The sequence below is a fragment of the Astatotilapia calliptera genome, chromosome 11 (assembly GCF_900246225.1).
Source record: "Astatotilapia calliptera chromosome 11, fAstCal1.2, whole genome shotgun sequence".
Lineage (NCBI taxonomy): Eukaryota > Metazoa > Chordata > Actinopteri > Cichliformes > Cichlidae > Astatotilapia > Astatotilapia calliptera.
In genome coordinates this window covers 13,444,461-13,465,237 of record NC_039312.1, presented here as the reverse complement: position 1 = coordinate 13,465,237, position 20,777 = coordinate 13,444,461, and the positions used below count along the sequence as shown (strand labels likewise).

General features: G+C 41.4%; 1 protein-coding gene across 2 annotated transcripts in view; it reads right to left on the bottom strand.

Annotated features, from left to right (window-relative positions):
• Positions 1 to 20,777, bottom strand: part of znf236 (zinc finger protein 236) — a 60,521-nt gene that overhangs the window by 3,298 nt on the left and 36,446 nt on the right. The window contains exons 18-31 of one of the 2 annotated variants that reach the window (XM_026185244.1): positions 20,206 to 20,357; positions 19,786 to 19,962; positions 19,229 to 19,532; positions 18,456 to 18,559; positions 17,351 to 17,794; positions 16,291 to 16,436; positions 15,659 to 15,890; positions 15,379 to 15,573; positions 14,341 to 14,499; positions 11,651 to 11,808; positions 11,375 to 11,503; positions 11,063 to 11,251; positions 8,943 to 9,072; positions 5,921 to 6,094 (exon numbers count right to left, since the gene is read on the bottom strand). In XM_026185244.1, the coding sequence (XP_026041029.1) occupies positions 5,921 to 6,094; positions 8,943 to 9,072; positions 11,063 to 11,251; positions 11,375 to 11,503; positions 11,651 to 11,808; positions 14,341 to 14,499; positions 15,379 to 15,573; positions 15,659 to 15,890; positions 16,291 to 16,436; positions 17,351 to 17,794; positions 18,456 to 18,559; positions 19,229 to 19,532; positions 19,786 to 19,962; positions 20,206 to 20,357 (2,693 nt within the window). The remainder of the gene's footprint in view (positions 1 to 5,920; positions 6,095 to 8,942; positions 9,073 to 11,062; positions 11,252 to 11,374; positions 11,504 to 11,650; positions 11,809 to 14,340; positions 14,500 to 15,378; positions 15,574 to 15,658; positions 15,891 to 16,290; positions 16,437 to 17,350; positions 17,795 to 18,455; positions 18,560 to 19,228; positions 19,533 to 19,785; positions 19,963 to 20,205; positions 20,358 to 20,777) is intronic. The other variant, XM_026185245.1, reaches the window with a different exon arrangement.

Here is a 20,777-nt window from a genome sequence, read left to right as displayed (position 1 = left end):
AAACTGTTTTTCAGAACAGAAAGGGCTGAATCTTACTCTTTGAAGCAGACACATGACTCGAATAGCAAAGAGACAAATTTTTCCATTTTTTTCCTGAACATTTTAACCTTGCTGATGAGCCTGCAGTTGCATGAAGTCACAGATGGAATACTAGGAAGTATTCATATTAAAATATATAATATAGCTTTCTGCTTTAAAAGCTCTTTTTGAATTTTTCAATTTCACAATGACAAAATGTATTAAGAGCAAAAAGAAAAGGCTGTCAGATCATATCGAGGCTGTCAGGAGTGTTTCTGCCCTTATTCCTCACTGAAACAATGCTCAAGTCTGACTGAAAAGTGTTGAAATGAAAAATGAAAAGAATAAAAAAGATTAAAAGATTTTTTTGGGAGGGGGGTGTCCTTCATCTCTTGTGGTTTTACAAAGAATAAAGTAAAAGTTTTCTAAAGGGGTCATGAGAAAAATACTCAAAGTCCTTGTGCCCATCATACATTTTAAGATGACTTTGAAAAGACAAGTCTGTCACCTTCTTACATCTTGCAACATGTCGATGGACAAAGACTTGATAACTTTGCAACGTGTGGGGATCTTGCAGGGTCATGAATGTAGACATTATGTTTCCAGCCAGACTTTTTTTTATGTTATAAAATAGTCTTGAGCAATAGTTTGCCAGGCTTTCTGAAGGTCTTTCCAAGTTAGGCACTTAACACTTCCATCCATCCATCCATCTTCTTCTGCTGCTTATCCGGGACCGGGTCACAGGGGCAGCAGCCTAAGTAGAGAAGCCCAGACCTCCCTTTACCCGGCCACCTGCTTTAGCTTGGGAACACTAAATGGGTTCCCAGGCCAGCCGAGAGATATAATCTCTCCAGCGTGTCCTGGGTCTGCGCTGGGGCCTCCTCCCAGTTGGACACGCCTGGAACACCTCACCCAGGAGACGCCCAGGAGGCATCCTTGTCAGATGCCCCAACCACCTCAACTGGCTCCTTTCGATGTGAAGGAGCAGGAGCTCTAGTCTGAACCCCTCCCGGATGGCCACCACCTCATCCTATCTCTAAGGGAGAATACAGCCACCCCTCTGAGGTAGCCTATTTCTGCCGCATGTATCTGCAATCTCGTTCTTTCAGTCACTACCCAAAGCTCATGACCATAGGTGAGGGTAGGAACATAGATCGAACAGAGGGGACCATGGCCTCAGATTTGGAGATGCTAATTCTCATTCCCAGCGCTTCACACTCAGCTGCGACTGTTCCAGTGCGAGTTGGAACTTAATACTGATCTATGAATTATTCAAGCTTAAAAAAGGCACCTAACTCTTGGGAAGAACCAGTGTTGTGCCGACACACAAAGAGGAGACAGTGTCGCTACTAGAATTTTATTAAATTACTGATTTTTGTCTTTTCATCGTGCAAACCTTCCTCAGTTCATAATCGGTGGCCTTAAACTTCCTAATGCCAAGTGTCTGTGTTAATAAATCTTCCTTATTAACACAGACTGCTCTCGTCTTGCCTTTCTCTTGTGCGTGTCATGTGGTGAATATAAGCACTCCAAACAGCACCATGACAACCTTTCTCTCTAGATTAAGGAACTTAAGGACCATTTGATGTAAAGTGGTCATTAAACTGAGTCTATTAACAAGATTCCTGTGGGTCAGGTCTAAAATGAAAATCAAAGAAAATGAATCCATATTTTTAGACATTTTTCTGTGGTTACACGATCTGGATACAGTGTGTTTAAGACTGAAGAAAACAAATATTTTCTAATGAGATGAACGTTTTGTCATTTTTAAATCTGTTTAATGGTTTAATTCATTCACTCAGTGTTGTTCCTTTGTGTTCACCATCCCTTTATTCAGGCTAAGGTTAAAGAATTACATGTGTTAGTGAGTTAATTGATCCATTCATGCATGTTAACATTTGCTTATATTAAACAATCAGGTTATAATTGATTATAAACCAGTGGGGACGACAGTGGCTCAGGGGGTTGGGAAGCGCATCTGTAACCGGAAGGTCGCCGGTTTGTTCCCCGGGCTCTCTCAAATTCAAATTTATTTGTCACGTACACAGTCATACACAGTACGATATGCAGTGAAATGCTTAGACAACTGCTCGTGACCTACAGAAAAAAAAAAGGAAAAGGCTATGAATAAGATAGGAAATAAATATGAAAAATTAAAAAGGGTAAATTTAACTAGGAAGGAATAAAATATAAAAAAATTAAGGTTAAAAATGAAATAACTGTACAACACAAATTAGAATGAAGGGTAAATTTAACTGGGAAAGAATAAGATAAAATATATAAATTAAAGTTGAAAATAAAATAACTGTACAACAAAATACACAATACACAGTATAGAAATATATAAAAATGTATGAAGAAATATATATATATATACACAATAACAGCAGCTGTACAAGTATTAACTGGAAATGAAGAATATAGTAACCAGTGTTGTGCAATCCACATTATGTCTTGTGCAGTGCAAATATGCTTAAAGTCATTTAAGTGATGAAGTGAAAACAAAGTCCAGAAAGTCCAGTGTGTGTGTAAGAACCATATGTGTGGGTCAGTACTGTGTGGTGGTGTGATTGAGAGACCGTATCGCCTGCGGGAAGAAGCTCCTCCTCAGTCTCTCTGTGTTGGTCTTCAGGGAGCGGAATCGCTTTCCTGACCTCAACAGAGAGAACAGTCTGTTGTTGGGGTGGCTGAGGTCCTTCACGATCTTCCTGGCCTTGGTCCAGCACCGCCTGCTGTAGATTGAGTGCAGGTCAGGGAGCTCGGAGCGGATGGTGCGCTCAGCTGAGCACAACCCTCTGTAGAGCTCGTCTGTCCTGCATGGTGCTGTTCCCGAACCAGGTTAAGATGTTTCCCGTCAGGATGCTCTCTATGGTGCACGAGTAAAAGTTCCTGAGCACCTTGGAGGGCAGTTGGAAGTCTCTCAAGCGTCTGAGGTGGTAGAGACGCTGTCGGGCCTTTTTCACCACGGTGTTGATGTGACAGGACCATGACAGGTCCTGCGTGATGTGAACTCCGAGGTATTTGAAGCTGTCCACTCTCTCCACTGGGCACTCGTTGATGACGGGGGTCTGGTAGTTCCTCTCCTGCTTAGTGCTGAAGTCCACTATCAGCTCCTTTGTCTTACTGACATTTAGAAGGAGGTTGTTCCTCTGTCCTGGTCGTTGTGTCCTTGGGCAAGACACTTCACCTACCTCCTACAGGTGATAGCCAGAGGGGCCGATGGCGCGATATGGCAGAAGCGGTGGCAGAAGCGAGGCTTCTGCCCCAGGGCAGCTGTGGCTACAACCATAGCTTGCCTCCACCAGTGTGTGAATGTGAGAGTAAATGAATAGTGGAATTGTAAAGCACTTTAGGTGCCTTGAAAAGCGCTATATAAATGCAATCCATTATATTATTATTATTATTATTATTATTATTATTATTATTACTACTACTAAACCCCGTATTTGACAAACTTAAGTTCACTAAAGACCTCTAAATTCCAGTGTACTGATACAGCTGGCTCATGATATGAGATAGGTAGACAAATAAAAGCTCCAAGATTTACTGGCCACCTGGAAAATAGTGGTTAAGACATTGGAGATGAATCTCAGCTTGAAAAACCAAGAAGATGTGCTGAAGACAGTATACTGCTTGAAAACTGTCACTTTACTCAAATGTTTGTACCTTGATCACATGGTCCCACACAAGCGTCTAACCGTTCTTGTACAAGATGTTGATGAAAAGCTTATAAAAAACCCTCATTGAGAAGCCAGGCCGCTAACACAAAGAAGAGCAGGTGGCTGCGTTTTGAATCACACATTAATATTCTGCCCTGTCGCTGTGATTTGCACACGCTGTGTCTGTAAGTTGAAAATACAGTTTTCAAGTGCGTGGACACGGCTGCTTTGTGTCTTATCTGCACTGTAGCAAGAATCAGTCACGCATTTCATGCTGCGTGACTTTGTTGTTTTCTGAAAATATGAGACATTAGTCAACCTCAAAACATATTCTTTTAATTTCGGCATGTCTTTAAGATTTGGATAACTATAAAAGTAAAAAAACAACTTTGAAAAAGACACTTGGTTTTCTTTATTCAGCCAGAGGGTACAGAGCAGGAACCTTTTGCGGAGCTGGATTTCAAGTTAAATAAGCTGTTCTGTTAAACAGATCTGACAGCTCTGTTCTCCTCCTCAGGCCCTCCTCAGTATGTACCGCTCAGGTTCCCAGAACAGCGAACACTGTGTATGTGTCCAAGGTTAAACAAAAGAGGGTCTTGGGTAGGGATGGGTATCGAAACCCGGTTCTTGTTGAGAACCGGTTCCCACTGTTTCAATTCCTTGGAATCGTTTGCCATTTTTGCAAACGTTTCCCTTATCGATTCCAGTCGCCCCGAATGACGTCACCACGTTGCAGAGCGTCATTTACCCGGCAGGAAACACGGCGCCAGTGGCTCAAATGCTCAAAAGCTTGGTTATACTTTACGAGAACGGATGACAACAGGGCAACTTGCAATACTTGCAAAGTAGATATTTCATTTAAGGGAGGAAACACTACGAATATGCAAAAGCATTTGCTCACAAAACACGTGATAACCTTAAATGAATGTCGTGTTTTTAATTCCGCTCCGGACTCGTGAATCTCAACCCAGCAGCAGCGGTAACGTTTGCACGTCCTCTCCCGTTAATGCGGCAGGTAAATAATCAACTAACAGTGCATATTATGTTAGCGCGATCTGCCTTATTACAAAACCTGCCATTACTGTGCATTTAGGTGACCATGATGAGAGAGACAGACAGAGTCTGGCTGGCTCAGATGCTGGCAGTTCTCACTGCAGTCTACCGGTAGCGTCTCCTTTCAGGCCAGGATAGACGAATGTCACCCAGCAGTGTCTAAGTTTGTGGTCAAAGGCTTGCACCCATTTGCCACAGCAGATGCCCCCGATTTCACTTTGGTAAGTGAATGTGTTTAATTGTAGGCAGGGACATTACTGGATATTCTTGTGTAATTGCTAGAGAATAATTTATGTTACACTTTGTTATTGCTACAGGAGAATATTTATTTTATTATTTTACATATCCATTTTTTTTCCTGGGGACCCTGTGACACCCCATTGAAGAGCCGTAGGCTGGATCTCTTAAGATCTCACTGTTGGGTTTGTAAGGCCATGTTACTCCTAAATTTCTATCTTGTTCAAAGAGAAGATAAAAAACAAAGTTCTAAGCTAATCGACCATTAGAATCGACATGCTAATCGACATGTTCTCCTTTTTTAAAAATAAGAATCGATAAGAGAATCGATAAAGAATCGAATCGTTAAACAGAATCGAAAATGGAATCGGAATCGTTAAAATCTTATCAATACTCATCCCTAGTCTTGGGGTAAACTTTGAAAGACAATAAATTAACATTCATGTCAATGATAGATATCAAAGTGGAGGCTTCTGGGAACAGCTGATGGACCACTCAGCAAAGCTCCCCTGCTGTGAAGCTTCACCAAGCCTGCAAGATGAAGGCGACTGCACGTGTGTGTGTGTGTGTGTGTGTGTGTGTGTGTGTGTGTGTGTGTGTGTGTGTGATGAGACTGAGTGTTGGCATTCTAACAACTCATTCTTAATGAGAAGGATCATGAAGTGAAGCCCCACAGATACTACATGCGAGGATGAGAGATGGTGTGTGTTTTTTCTAATGGGGACAGCCTGTAGTGCTTTTCAATCATTTAAGCGCTCAGAGACACCTTTTAATGTTCACCATTCCCACCGTGTAGGAAATGTAACCTTGACACTAAGAGACACAAAGACTTTTTTGTGACGCGCTAAATTCCTCAATGACCTTGGAAACATTTTTTTTCTGACTGAAAGAGAATCTAACAGGAGAGAGATGCGGGTTTTTTTCTAATTAGTGCCGTGACACCCGGCGCTTACCGTAGCCGTGCGATCTCTTCATGTGATGCTTCATGTTGCTTTTCTGGGTGAATCTGATGTTGCACACCTCACACTTGAATGGCTTCTTTCCAGTGTGTTTGACCATGTGGACCTGCAGAGCGCTCTTCTGGTTGAAGGCCTTGTCACACTGAGTGCACTTGAAAGGCCGCTCACCTGCAGTAACACACAGGCCCACAGTTTAATCAGTATCAACAGATGCTACCCCAATATGTTCAAAAACTCACACATACTGTGTACATTCTTAGTAAAGATTCTTCTCTGATTCACAAACAGCTGAACAAAACGCTCCCATTGATGGATAATGATATAAGGATTTTATTCCTGTAAATAAGCAGCTGTGAAGTGAACTGCATTGTGCACAAACTGCTTTCACAAGCTATGTTATTAACAAAAGTGTACTACAATCTGAGTAGGAAACAAAAGCCACACAAATCCTGACATGTTTCCTCTTGTGAGTAATTTTCTAGGTGTCGAAATTAAACTGCCATAACCCGCTGCGTCCTTGATGAGGGTGCTGAAAGGTCACTGTTACTGTAGGAGTGTGCATTTAGAGGTGGTGATTTTCTGGTTTCATTAAGGAGAGATGGTGAACCTAAAGCAAGTGTTTTTAATGCTGCAGTCTCCTGCAGTTCAGTTACTGGGATCTAAAATGCAGACCCTTCAGTACGCCAGATGTAAGAAAACTCTTCACGTATTAATGCCGTGTCCTGCTGAAACAAACAAATCAGCATCCAGCTGAACCGAAGCAGCTGGATGCTATTGTGATAATGGCCATGTAAAGAAATCATATTCTTTTTCCCCTCAAGACACAATTTATTTCACATCTTCTGACACACAGGCAAAGCAGCTATGCCTACATTGTTTATGCTTAAGCTACAACTCTTTGCACTAACTTGCTGTACAAAACTAACCAAAGAAACAGCTCCTATTCCTAAGGAATTCAGGGCTACACAACCAGAGTCGCTTCTCCTCAAACATTTTTCATTTCAGGGCCTGTCACGTCTGTTAAGCTAGGCATGAGATAACAAGCAGTGACAAACGTCAGTCGTAAGCTGGGAGCAAAGGGGAAGTGGAACATTTCTGGGGGGTTTTCTGCTAAAAGATAAAGCATAACAAACCCCGCAGCACAAAATTATGAGCTAACCCAGCAGAGAGAGATCCAATGAAAGATAGGACAGAAATATGTTTTTTATGTGCTTATAAACTTTGCATAAGTTTTTGAATTAGTGAGCCTGAAAGGGGAAGATTGTAGCTGCTTAATATGACACACACTGCTTGAAATCCCACTTTTTTTCAATAATCATATTATTAGTCTCAACAAAGGAGTTAATGTACGAGGGTAATCCCAAAAGTAAGGTCTCCTATTGTTTTAGAAATACAAACAACCGTGTATTTATGACGGGCGACTTGTGGACGCGCGGTGTCGTGGAGAATGCTTACGCCCTTGCTCAGTATTCCTGTTCTCCAGTTCTGAAATGCCCGTCTGAGTTTTTCCAGTGTTTCACAGTACCTGTCAGCATCGCCACAGCCCTCCACGCTGTGCTGAGTCACCTAGAGCAGTGGCAGAACTACGTCCGAATGTTCTTCGTGGACTACAGCTCAGCCTTTAATACAATCATCCCGGACAGCCTCATCACCAAACTGGTCACTCTTGGCCTCCCTCCTTTCACATGTGCCTGGATAAAGGACTTTCTCACAAACCGGCCCCAGACTGTAAGACTCGGCCCTCATCTCTCCTTCACTCGCACACTGAGCACCAGCTCCCCACAGGGCTGTGTGCTGAGCCCCCTCCTGTATTCTCTCTACACCCACGACTGCAGTTCGACCCACAACAACACTCTCATCATCAAGTTTGCAGATGACACCACGGTAGTCGGACTCATCTCAAAGGGAGACGAGGCAGAGTACAGAGAGGAAGTCCTGAAGCTGGCAGCATGGTGTTCAGAAAACAACCTGGCACTGAACACTAAGAAAACCAAAGAGCTCATTGTTGACTTCAGGAGACACAGCACTGACTTGGCCCCCCTTTACATCAATGGGGAGTGTGTGGAGAGGGTCCACACCTTCCGGTTCCTTGGTGTCCTCATCTCTGCTGACATCTCCTGGACAGACAATATCTCAGCGGTCGTCAAGAGGGCCCAACAGCGGCTGCACTTCCTGAGAGTCCACAGGAAGTACAAGCTGAACTCCAACCTGCTGCTGACCTTTTACCGCTCGTCCATTGAGAGCCTGCTAACCTACTGCATCACGGTATGGTACGGCAGCTGCACCAAGGCGGATAGAGTGAGGCTTCAGAGTGTGGTCAAGACAGCACAGAAGATGATCGGCTGCCCTCTCCCCTCCCTGATGGACATTTATTCCTCCCGCAGCCTCAGCAGAGCAGCAAACATTATCAAGGACAGCTCCCACCCTGGTTTCAACATGTTCAGCCTGCGCTACAGGTGCATCAGCACAAAAACCCACAGACTCAAAAACAGTTTCTTTCCCAAAGCCATAACTGACCCCCCCCCAAAATTTTTTTTTTTTTCTTCCCACTTCCTCTATGGACCACCACTGTGCAATACCAATCCTATGGGCAATAACTCAACTGTATATACACAACACTATTTATTACATATTACTTTTTTTTTTTTTTAAAAACGGCCTGTACTACAACCCAGTGACTACAACATGTTGCCAAGGTTGAAAGAACATTTGTCCGGAAGGCGATTCTGCTACAGTGGCAGCAAGCGGGTATGACATGGGTATTATAAAACTGCCACAGCGTTTAAAAATCGACCAAAATGGCGATTATGTCGAAAAATAAATAAGTCTTCAAGCTTTGAAATGATGTTAATATTAAAGAAAATACACGGTCGTTTGTATTTCTAAAACAATAGCAGACTCTCCTCTTATCTACCACCCCTCCTCTGAACATGTCCAAACCATCTCAGCCTTTTACATCTACTGTCAGATTAGGGTTTGGGATTTTAAACTATAATGAACGACAGTGTTTTGTCACCTGTGTGCGTTCGATTGTGTCTCTCCAGCTGACTACGCTTGGCGAAGGCTTTTACGCAGGAGGAACAACTGAAGACTCTGGGCTTCTGGGAGCTGGGTGACGGGCCCGGCTGGTGCACTCGTTTATGTTCCTGCAGATAAAATGAGTTTACAGTTACAGTCTAACTCTGTCCTCAGCAGACAGGCGCTCACAGCATCAGTGCGAAAAACCTGCACAAATATTTGTATTTCATCATTTGTATTTGTATTCCTCAAAGAAATTAGCAGCATCCTTTGACCTTGTCACAGAGAATTAGGGCTGCTTTGACAACACAAGGAGATTAATTACACCCAGTATTACTATACTGCCAGGTCTCTCTTGGAAATGAGATTTTTAATCTCAATGAGATTTTTTACCTGGATAAATAAAGGATTAATAAAAATATGCTCATCTCAGTAAATGTTTATTAAGATCAGTGTTGATCAGGAGTACTGATCTCAATGACATAAATCTATGTAAGGTAGTCATCGTTTCTGAATTACTGAAGATATATTACCTCTCACATTTCTGTGCTCCACGTTCTATTTATATATTACTATTATCAGACAACATTTTAAGCTAGTTTTAGTACCGTGGTAGTGCTTTTTTGTATTATCAAGGAAATCTAACACTACTTATGCTAACACTTTGTACTCAGTTTTCCAAGTAACCAACACTGACCAGCTATTACATCCTAGCTGTACAAATGCTAAACTCTAATGAAGTAGAAGTCAATAGTGCAGCCCTCTGAATATTCATACATGTAGCAAATGAAATTCGAGGCTATCACGATACTGGGTTGCAAGTACACTACATTGCTGATATGAAAAATAATGTTTGGAGGAACATTTTGTTCACTGTGGCTCTAACAGTTAAGCAGTGACACTTTTATTCTGTGACTATCTAGTATCATAGCAACAAAAGTAAAAGAGCTGACAAAAAACACACTATGGTGTACACTGAATAACTGATAGGGTGATTTTGTTGCATCTGGCGTGAGCTAGGCTAGTCAGTCTCCCATTTCTACACTGTAAGCTATCCTGGCTGTAGATTTATCTCTGATATACACACAAAAGACACCTCCTTAACTTTTGGCAAAAAAGGCAGTGAGTTATTATATATTAATTGAGGTAAATATTCTATTGCAGCTTAAAAAGCTCCAGTGATTTATGACAGTGGACTACTGTACAATTGTACCACATTATTAATGTATCTGTATTCCTGATATTTCCGGAGGAATTTGCTTTGAAGCAAAAACGGATTGGGTATTCTGTAAGTGTGCAGTTAATTTTTTCAGTATATTATGAAGCTAAAGTTTTTGGATGTCTGGCTGTAATTAAAAAAGCCAAATCATTATCTGGGGTCCAACAGGAAAAATGAAAAATAACTGCAGGACTAATTCATTTTAAAAAACCCGTCAACATCCAACTTCTGGTTGTAGACTAATAAAGAGTCTCAGGGATGTGGAAAGAGGTCAGCCGCTCTCTGTGTGACAGCAATTAATCTCCACCGCACTACATTCATGGGAGACAGTTACTGTTCAACGCACTAGGGCACATTTACAGAAAAAAAAGGGCTTTCACTTTGTGGCTTTTGAGAAGAAAGACGAAAAATAGCAGGAAGAGGGCTTGAGTACAGAGCTGTGTCTTCCTTCTCCCTGGCATTTGTGTGCTTGACTGTGAAGAGGGTCAGTGGCAAAGAGAAGCATGCACGCTCCTTCACAGTCTGATTGCTTTGTTGTGTAGTTAAAAGTGACAGGGACTGCAACTTGAAGATTTACCCGTACACAGGCTGTGCTGTATTGAGTTTTTTGATGCATTAAAATGTGAAGCTACTTTTCTTACAGTCTTCAAATCTATAACTTTCACACCTAAGGTAGAGGCACTGACTAATAAAAATAAAATAAAAAAACAAACCGTGCCATGCAAGTTGACATACTGCTTTAATAAAACCTAAAGAGGGTCATTTATCATTTCTATGTCTTTATATAAAAAGCAGGGTTTTTTTCCTGTATTCCAATAGCTGGATGATTTAGATAAATGCTCTCAGCAGCTTAGATTTAAAACAATTTTTCAACAGGCTGTGTCTGTATAAGTTCTTACTTTCAGGTGTGTAGCTCGCTTGAAGGCCTTTCTACAGAGGCTGCAGACATGACAGCGGTCCTTGCCGTGAGCCTGTCTGCAGTGACGTCGCAGTGTATTGGCATTCTGGCACACTTGATTACAGTAGAAACACTGATTTCGGTTATCAGTATCCACCTGGAGCTCTTTCCCACCCTTATCAGTGGAAATCTGAAGCACGCACAAAGACAAAGAGCTTACAATGCATAATGGTGATGGTATAAACATCAGCTGACAGGCACTCTTTGAGCTCTTCCCCTGGATTGGTGAAGCAAGCAAAACAAATATACTTACAGTATATCCATTGTCTGTTGCTCCATTTGCGGACTGGGACTGGTGGCTAACCAGTATGACCTGCTGGCCTGTGGTCCCTGGCTGTCCTGTTAGGCCAGAATCATTCAGTACTGCAGGGAAAGTCTGACCCTAAAAAACAAAATATACATTGAAAAAGCGCTTCATGACATAACTCATGTCTGACACATTTTGATTGTCATGTTAAATTAGTAATAATGCAAAATAGCAGCTACTACAGTCTGTAAATTGTGCTGGACATTTGGGTTTTTTTTATACCTGTGTATTGAGGTTTAAGGTGACGCCATCCAGCATGCCCTGAGCATCTGCAAGGGTTAGTGTGACGCTGCCATCACTGGCCACAGTTCCTGGTGACATCACTAGGCTCTGGGAGGCAGCAGTGTGAGACAGGGTGGTGCTTGGTGGCAGACTGGTGACTGACAGGAGAGAGTGGTTAAAAGGTTAATACCCAGCTGGTTTATGCCACCAGCAACTGTGCGCAAAATGCAGACATACAAAGAAACTGTGTTTAAATGAACATTATCCTCTTAGACACAACAGACCTGGATGCCATAAAAAAGCTCATTTTTCACTTATCCACAAAACCTTTTTGCAATATTAGTGTCTCCATTGGTGTAGTGGTTAACAAATGTTCTTGGCAAATGAAGGGTCACTGGTTCAATTACAGACAAAAATCCCCTTTGGGGTTACGTCAGGGAGAGAATCCGGCGTAAAACTCTGGCTGTCTGTGACAACGGAAAGCTGCAGTTTTAGCCCACTTACATTCACTAACCTCGCCTCTCATACTGCCTTATCAGAGCAGTTTTCATTTCCTGTTGGGTCTATGAAATCATATCTCTGGCTGGCCAGAATGAAGGATAATTTCACTCCACGTTTTAAAGAACAGTCTTTTGACAAGTATCCTCTCACACAAATCTGGGACACCTGAGACAGATGAGGGTTTGGGCTGGCAACCACAGCTCTTTTGGTGCTTTGCTCTCTGACTGAAACTAACACTGGCAGATTCATTAGGTTTGGGAGGATATTGCATTAGAGACGCACAAAACTAGACAATATTTGGTTTGAATAAAAATACAGTTTCTCAGTCAAATCACGGGTTGGACCGTGTCTGCAGACAGAGTGACAGGAAGGTTTTAGCCAAAGCAACAAAATCAAAGATGCTCTGTGTGTCTCAGAGAAGCTGTGGGAACATTATTATTATTATTTTTCTTTCCACTTGAGTTAAGTGGAAGGTAATGAAGAGATATAGATGAGACTGAAAATTTGATTAGGCTTCTAGGTGACCAGCTCTCTGACAGACTGGACTTCATAACTATAAAGTAGTTATTCAAGCTTCCAGAAGTTGTATTAAAGTATGCTGATAAACTGCTAATTCAGTTTGATAATATGTTTAAATTGTACTGCTTGTCCTATTTTACATGGAGGTGAACAGGGGTGAGTCTAAACCAGTATGTACTGGACCATATTTATTTCAAGGCTTTCATTTTTACATTTTATTTTATTTTTCTACCTTTTTCAGATCAAAGCCAGTAAAACCCCACTGACCTCAGCGTTGTTAGGTTTTAAAGGCACAAACTCACTCATTCAGTTGTACACTTGAACTTGCACAGCATAAAAACTCACAGATACAAACGCCACAAAAATCTTCACTTTCAGAACTCTTTTTACCTCCTACTAATGTCAGAAATCTTTCCAAAATAACAAAATTAAGATAAATGTTTATGCCTTTGTTTATATTGCATATATATCTTTTTTATTTGACTTGAGAGTATTTATATATTTTTGCATTTAATATAATATTTTCTTTAAAAATATATATAAACAGGGTCACGGGGTTAAGCTGTTTTTCTTTTTTTTTGACAGATGCTGTATGCACTGTAAAACACTGGAATTTCTAACATGGAAACCAATGAGCAGCTCATTTTGAAAGACCTGTAATTTTTTTTCTCTTTCGAATATTTACTAATGCTTATTAAGAAGACAAAAGTATTTATTATCAAATTAGTCAATCAGTCAAAGTAACAATCGATAGCTGCAACCCTAAAATCAGACATAAGTGGGTAGCTAAAGAAAGAGGTGTTAACCATCTGTCAAAATTAGCTGCTAGCATTCGAATTGAGGGGTTCCAAAACACTTGAATCCAGCAGCATTGACAGTCAATTGCAACAATTGACGAGCCTGCTTTAGCTTTTTGTCTGGAGAAAAAATAAAAAAAATAAAAACACAACCCTGAGTTGCAATTTTTCTGGCACGCTCCCTGTTAGAGAGCAGAAAAGTTCAAGCTTCATTTTTGTCATAGCAATTTTTTAATATCTCTTGAGTGATCTCGACATGGCAGACGATTAGGGTTTCTCAGGTTTGAAAATCTATCTGGCAGCTTTCCTCGTGCACTTTGATCTCTCCACAGTTGGGGGACCTCTCACAGTTTGTGCTGGTGAAGTAGAACCCTCTACTTCTAATAAAGTTTAGTTTCTCTGAAACCCAAAAGTCTTGTCATATTACAAAAAAAGTCAAAGGAAATCTGTTGGGATCCTGAACAAAATGTGAATGAAAACAAAATGTTGGCAGTTGCAAGTCATAAGAGGATGAACGAAAGAGTGCGTGCAGCAGCACAGAAGGGATGCTTCAGGGCTGAGAGAGTGTAAACAACGTGGAGGAAAAACATAACAGCCTTTATAGGAGTCTGATAAACAGGCATAATCTTTTTCAGATCATGGAGAGCAACTGCAAGTCTGCAAGTCATGCCAGCTACTGTAGTTTAGCTTTTGAAAAAACGGCTTTTGTGAAAGAAGGTGCAAGTCAAATTCAGGATCTTCTCTGGTCATGCATGTCTTTCATGACCAGGGCAATATTACATGCAGATGCATATTTGAAGTAAGCTGTAAAAATCGTTTGGAAAGAATGCAACTCTCTTATCACACGCGGTTAGAAGACGAGTATAGTCTTACCAGCATTTCCAGTATTGGCGGGGCTTTGAGGTAGCAGGTGGTCATTGGTGATGGTCAGAGTTGCACTGGTGGTTTGGCCGTTTAGCGGTGACGCTAGCCTGATGCTGCCGTTCATCTCAGCGGCACTGGGATTGTTTGGCTGGGGGAGCAGATCCTGACCTGCAATTGTATTGTAGAACATGAGCTTTAATTATTTTCATGAGGTTATTTGCTTCTATTATAAAGATGCTAAGTGTTTTCTGAAATGTAATTCATATTTTGAAGGGTGGTCAAACGCAAACAAAGTAACAAAGTAAGATTCAAACAAAGTAACTCAACAAAATTCCTTCAGGGTTAATTGAATTAGGTTTTACACATGATTAATATGCCATGCAATGCCACATACGGTGTAGTTTAATAAGTGCTTAACTTTTATTAACCAAACATATTGTCACACTAAAATAAGAAGAATATGACTGATAACATTTTTCTCTCTTAAGACGATGTATTTCCAGCCCAATAATTTCTGCTGCCTGGGCAGGAAAAAATCTTATTTTTGATGGAACTACACTTATTCATAAATAAAAAACTTGAAATGAGAATAGCTTCTTAAAGCTTTAATCTGAAAGACTGCAATCACGATACAATAAGTCAGAGAGCTGAAATGAAAGAGAGATTGAGCTGAGCTGAGTAGACTTAGCAGGCTTAGTGATACAGCTACATCCCTCCTTCACATTGTTGATGCAATGAACTTTAAATCCCCAGATGATACAGCCAAATGGGTGATGCTGATGGTGTATACAAAAGCTGAAAAATGGCCTCTAATAGAGTGTCTTTAGATCTGGGTTTGTGAAATGGCTCTGAGTTATTATTGGCTTCATTTTTTCCTCTTTGCCTGCTAGTGTATTTGCCTGAGTGAGAAAATCAATAGTGATAGTTGAGAGCTTTTTTTAAATTATTATTTTCCCATGTTTGTTATCAATAGCCCCTTTCTGCCTTTACTAAAAAACATGTTCAGCAGAGCTGTGTATTTTTGGTATTTGATATTTTTGTTTCTACCTGATATGGTGAGGGTGATCTCCTGAGGATTTCCTCCTGCTGTGCCAGAACCAGCAGCTGAAGCCTGGACTTGGGCGAGAGCTTGTGTCAGGCTGGAGTTGTTGATGGTCAGGGTGATCTCCTGACCGCTGTTGCCACCTGCCACTAGCGCAGAGCTGCCCATGACATTGCTTAGGTCCTGAGAACCTGCACAACCCACAGCAACATAACACAGATGGTGACCTCCTAGTACAATGTGGCCACTCTGTATGTTTTTTTCACTTAGAGCTGTCATACATACTGGCAGCATCCTGCTCAGATAGTCCAGCCATTGTGACCTGCGCAGGTGTGATAGTGGAGGGCTGCAAGGCCAGGCTGGTCAGTGGGTGGATGACAACGTTGGCAGACACTGAGGTGTCAGTTGTAGACATGAGCTGGCTCCCTGAGTGGGAGACCAGACCTGTATCGACACTCAGGGGCTGCGAGAGGAGGCCGCCTTGCTGTAGAGTCTGCTGCAGGAGGGCGGGATCGATCTGAAAGGAGAGAGTATTACTTAACTTGAAAATGAAGGAGAGCATGTGTGGGGGAATCAGCAACAATGTTAGGATTTTCTTTTCTTTTACATTATGGAATAAAGTAATGATAAGATTTCCTTTCAATGCTTTTAAACATTTTCAAAGTTTTATGTATGACTTTGTTGACTGACACTGTTCTCATTCCTAGCTTGTATCACTATAGGATGTGCCTCCCTGTCGATTACTCAGAAGCATGACTGCCACCCTGCCACCACTCACCCTTCAATAGCTTACACTATTTCAATAACCATTACTCAAACACGTTTTCTTCGGAGCACATCTCAACCTACATTAGGCTGGCTAGACATGGATAGTAATATGGATAATAACACAGAGTTCGGCAGGGGTGATGTGTAACCTGTAGTGTGATGTTGTTGATGTTGCTGGTGTCGATGCCGGAGATCTGGACGTTGGGACACACCAGGTTGGCGGGCGTCAGCTGCAAGTGGATGCCGTCCAGCGTGGTAAGGCCATCTGGGAGCGACACGGTCAAGTCTCCTGCAGCTGAGGCACACACACAGACACAAACATATGTAAATGTTTGACAGGAGAGTAGCTATGTAATAATACAGGATTAGGACCACGCGAATAAGACTATAATTAACGGTTAATGGATAACAGTTCTTAGCAGGAAAATGTGAGTTAAAAGTTTTCTATGTTGGGGGGGGGGGGGGGAATCCTGAATACTCCACTGTCCTGCTCCAGGTGAAGGGTGGGAAAAGTAAATTTATATGTTGCCAGACTTCATCAATCTAATCGTTTAAACATTTTAGCGAATGTTTGACTGCAGTGCTGCATTTAGAAATCAGAGCTCCTCCAAAAACCCAATTAATAATCACAATGTCGTCCCTGCATCATTTGTTGTTTCCCTTTTCTTTTATTCGATCACTGTGAATGTTTGGAGATGCTTTGATAGACTTTTCTCATCACATAAAGACCGATTTCCTTCAAAAACAACCACGCACTGCGCTGGGGCTTCAATGAAGGCGTGTTTTTGTCTGCTTGACATCGGGTGCCGCGGTGCAACCCTTTTTTGCCCTTGATGTTGCCAACTGAATATGAAGCAATGAGACTACAAATGATGATCCTCTGGGGCATTCCTGTCACAACTGCTGACAACAACCAACTGTTGGTGCATTAATCGTACACCTATCATTTCTACCAAGGAATGTGTAACTCTTTGTGGCATTCACAAGAAATGTGTTGCCAGTGGGTCGTCAATAATACTGCACAGTGATATCTTGGATATTGAAATTTGGGCACCAGTCTTCACTCATTTCGTGCTCTTATGGTGCTTTACTGAAAACATTAGGACCTGTCAGTTAAAATCAAAGGTGTGTTATAAACAAAACACCATTGTTCTTGCTGCAATTCTCTCTTTTACAGCATTAAAGTAATGGCTCATTAATTATCCCTACCTGACATGGAGGCGGGCAGGAGGGCCTGTCCTACTAGTCCTGACTGCAGTAGATTCTGGTCAAACTGTCCTGTGAGAACCTGGTTAGCTGGGAGGTAAATGCTGGGGTCAGCACTGGGTGTTTGCAGTAGCCCCACAGACTGAAGAGCCTCTGATCCAGTTGGCTGCTGCCCCTGACTTGGAGCCACACCCTGCCCAGTCGCTGGGTCTTGACCCTGTCTGGCTTGACTGGAGGACGAGGAAGAACGCTTGGATTTGCGGCCGTCGCCATTTGGACGGAAGTGACACTGGATGTGTGTTTTGCGGTGACCCGAAGTTCTGAAGCGGAGTTCGCAGAAGGGACACTTGAAGGGCTTGGAGCCGGTGTGGAGGCGCATGTGCACCTTCAGGCTCCCCTTTGTAGAGAAGGAGGTGTTGCACATATGACAGCTGAAAAGCTTCTGACCTGAATAAGAAACAAAGAGGATGTTATGTGCGGCAAACTGAAAATGAATCGTTGCTCTTTAAAAACCGCAGGTTTATTTTTGACCAGCATGTGAATTTTGAATCTTGAATCTAATCTTGGTTCTTTGATCTGAGAAAGAGAAAAACGTCAAACCTTTAATGTCAGCCAATAACTTTTACTACTTTTAATAAACTTTTTTTTTCTTTTTTCTCTTATCTTGATTAACTTGCTTTAGGCGTGCACTTTTCAGTGATCTCGTTGTCCTGTAAAATTCACAATGCATTTTAAGATGCTATTAATCACATCTAAATGGCTACAAATGTCAAGGTCTCAGTAGATGAGCTGTATAAGCCGATCTGCTGAGACTGTATTCCAGCAGTTGGCCTCCTTTTTGGTCCATGCTCTTATTTTAAATTACTAAAGCACTGCATCATCTTGTTACGATGTACAGCCATTTTTATAAAACCTAATGTTATGTATGAATGTATTCTTGACTGTGTGTTTGAAAAAAAGGGTTATACAAATATATGACTAGCTAGGTCTACTAAAACGAACGGAATTAACAGAGCTCAATCTTACTGTGTCAGCTTCTTTAAGGTAAGGTTGGTGTTTGTGGTGACACAAACAAGTCAGCAACATATTCTACTGATTAACCACTAACCTGTATGTGTTTTAACGTGGCAGTCCAGGGTCGACTTCACTGTAAAACTCTTCCCACATTCGTCACACTTGTAAGGCCTCTCTCCTGTGTGGATCCTGATGTGTCTGGACATTGAAAAGGATTGATATAGTTATACTTGCAAGAGCACAAGGACACATGAGAATATCAAAGTGATGATTACATTTCTTTTAAACAAACTAAATGCATTATAAAGTAAAGACACACCCTAATATGAATAGATATATACAAATGGTTATCATCCATGGACATACAGTTTATCTTTCTGGTGAGTTGTTTAGCTGAGAAACTGAAAAAGATCATGAAAAAAATGTGTTTGTGGTGCAGTTTTAATAACATGGAGCAGAATTTGAAGAGATTTAAAATGCATTTATTTTGACCTCCTCTCTGATGTCCTTGATTTGTTTTCCTTGGCTTCATACATATAAACTATTGCTTGTTGTTAATCTATCCAACATCTACTTAATGCATTAAATTATAGCTTGATGATTTATATCTAAGGCTGTTTCTTATTTCCTTTAGATGGTTAATGTAATCTCCACTGCATTTTCACAGCCCAACTGTGGGTGTGAGGACACAGTAGCAATGTTAATGCTATTATGCTGTGTCATTATTCAGTTCAGACAAGTGCTGTAAAACTAAATAAGGTCCACAGTCCTATAAGCCTCCAACCATCAACACTCACACAATTCAGACTTTGACTACTGCAGACAAACAAATTTCTTCTAAATTTATATACGCAGCACAACATTTACCTGACGAGGTCGCTGGGCTTCTTGAAGCTCTTGGGGCAGTAATTGCAGCAGTTGGCAAACTTGGGTTCGGTTTCCAGCTCCACGGCTTTGTCTTTAATCTCACTGATCCGATCTCTTTCAGCTGCCGACTGGGAAAGTATTCGCTCCGAAACTGAGGCCTCCTCGCCGGGATCCTTCGCCAATTCGGCTGCCTGCTCTTCAGTGAACGTGATAATTTCCATACCCCTCCTCTTTGATGTCTTTTGTTCACTTTCCTCTTCATTTTCCTCTTCTTCCACATCTTGACTTGACTCCAGGCTTATAACTGTGATAAACAGAGTCAGTTTTTTCACTTTCTATCTTTGGTTGACACTTTCTTTTGATGCAAGGCAGCTTGGACTGAGACAAAGATGCACTCAGACAAGCTGAAGCCTGATATAATGTATGTTGTACTTGATTAATGTGGCACTCTTCGCTGAAGGAAAAGTGGTGCATGTACAGCTCTGCATAACAGTGTAAGATGGAGAGACCATATAGTTTAATATAAATACAGTATAACTCAATGCAGTAATGCTTACTTTGATCGTCCATGGCGTGCTCCTTTTTCATATGCCTCTTACAAAGCAGGCTGGTCCGGAAGCTCTCATCACACATGGAGCATTTGAAAGACTTGATGTGAATGATCATGTGGCGATTCAGGCTGCCATTTGTGGTGAAGGAGGCGTCACAAACATTACACTTAAAGGGCTTCACTCCTGTTGGGAAGACAGAACAGAGGTAAGGTGTTGTGTGATCCTTGTGACAGCCTCTAGGGTGTCACTACTGTTACTGCCAGTCCCTGAAAAAGACTTACAAATTAAAAAATTAAAATGAAATCAATGTCATGTTTAGTATGTTTAGTTCATAGACTTATTCCACTTTTGAAGGACTAGAGTGTAGATAATTTAGGCAAATTAGGATGCCATTGTGAAACATGGCATACTCGACCTCGAGCTCACCTGTATGGGTATTCAGATGGGACTTGAGTACTCCAGCTGATACAAAGGCTCGTCCACAGAGGTTACATCCGAATGGTTTCTCCCCAGTGTGCGATCTCACGTGCTGTTTCAAGTGGCTTGACTTTTTAAAGGCTTTACTGCACCAACTGCACCTGATGATGGAAAAAACAGCAACAACATGAATGAATGAATCGCTGTAAATCTTTATGAATTATTGTTATTCACCAGATCTGGGAGAGTAATTTATGCGAATTGGAACAATTCTTAACATGTAATTATTTTATTACATTTTTAATAACATAGCAATATTTCACTGGACGTATGATCTACACTGCCTTGTTATTTGTGAAATAGAGAAAGGACATACACACAAGACAGCTTAAGAAAACAGCAGCTTGCCTTTCGCAAACATGTTTTATTTTAACTGGTGGTTTTGTGCAACATCTGTTAGTCTTCTCTTAAACATGACCATAAACCACATAAAAGCATAAGGCATTATCTGATAATGATAATAAAAGAAAGAGAAGAAATGCAGGGCATAGGAAGAGGTCATGATGAAGCAAAGGCCCTGG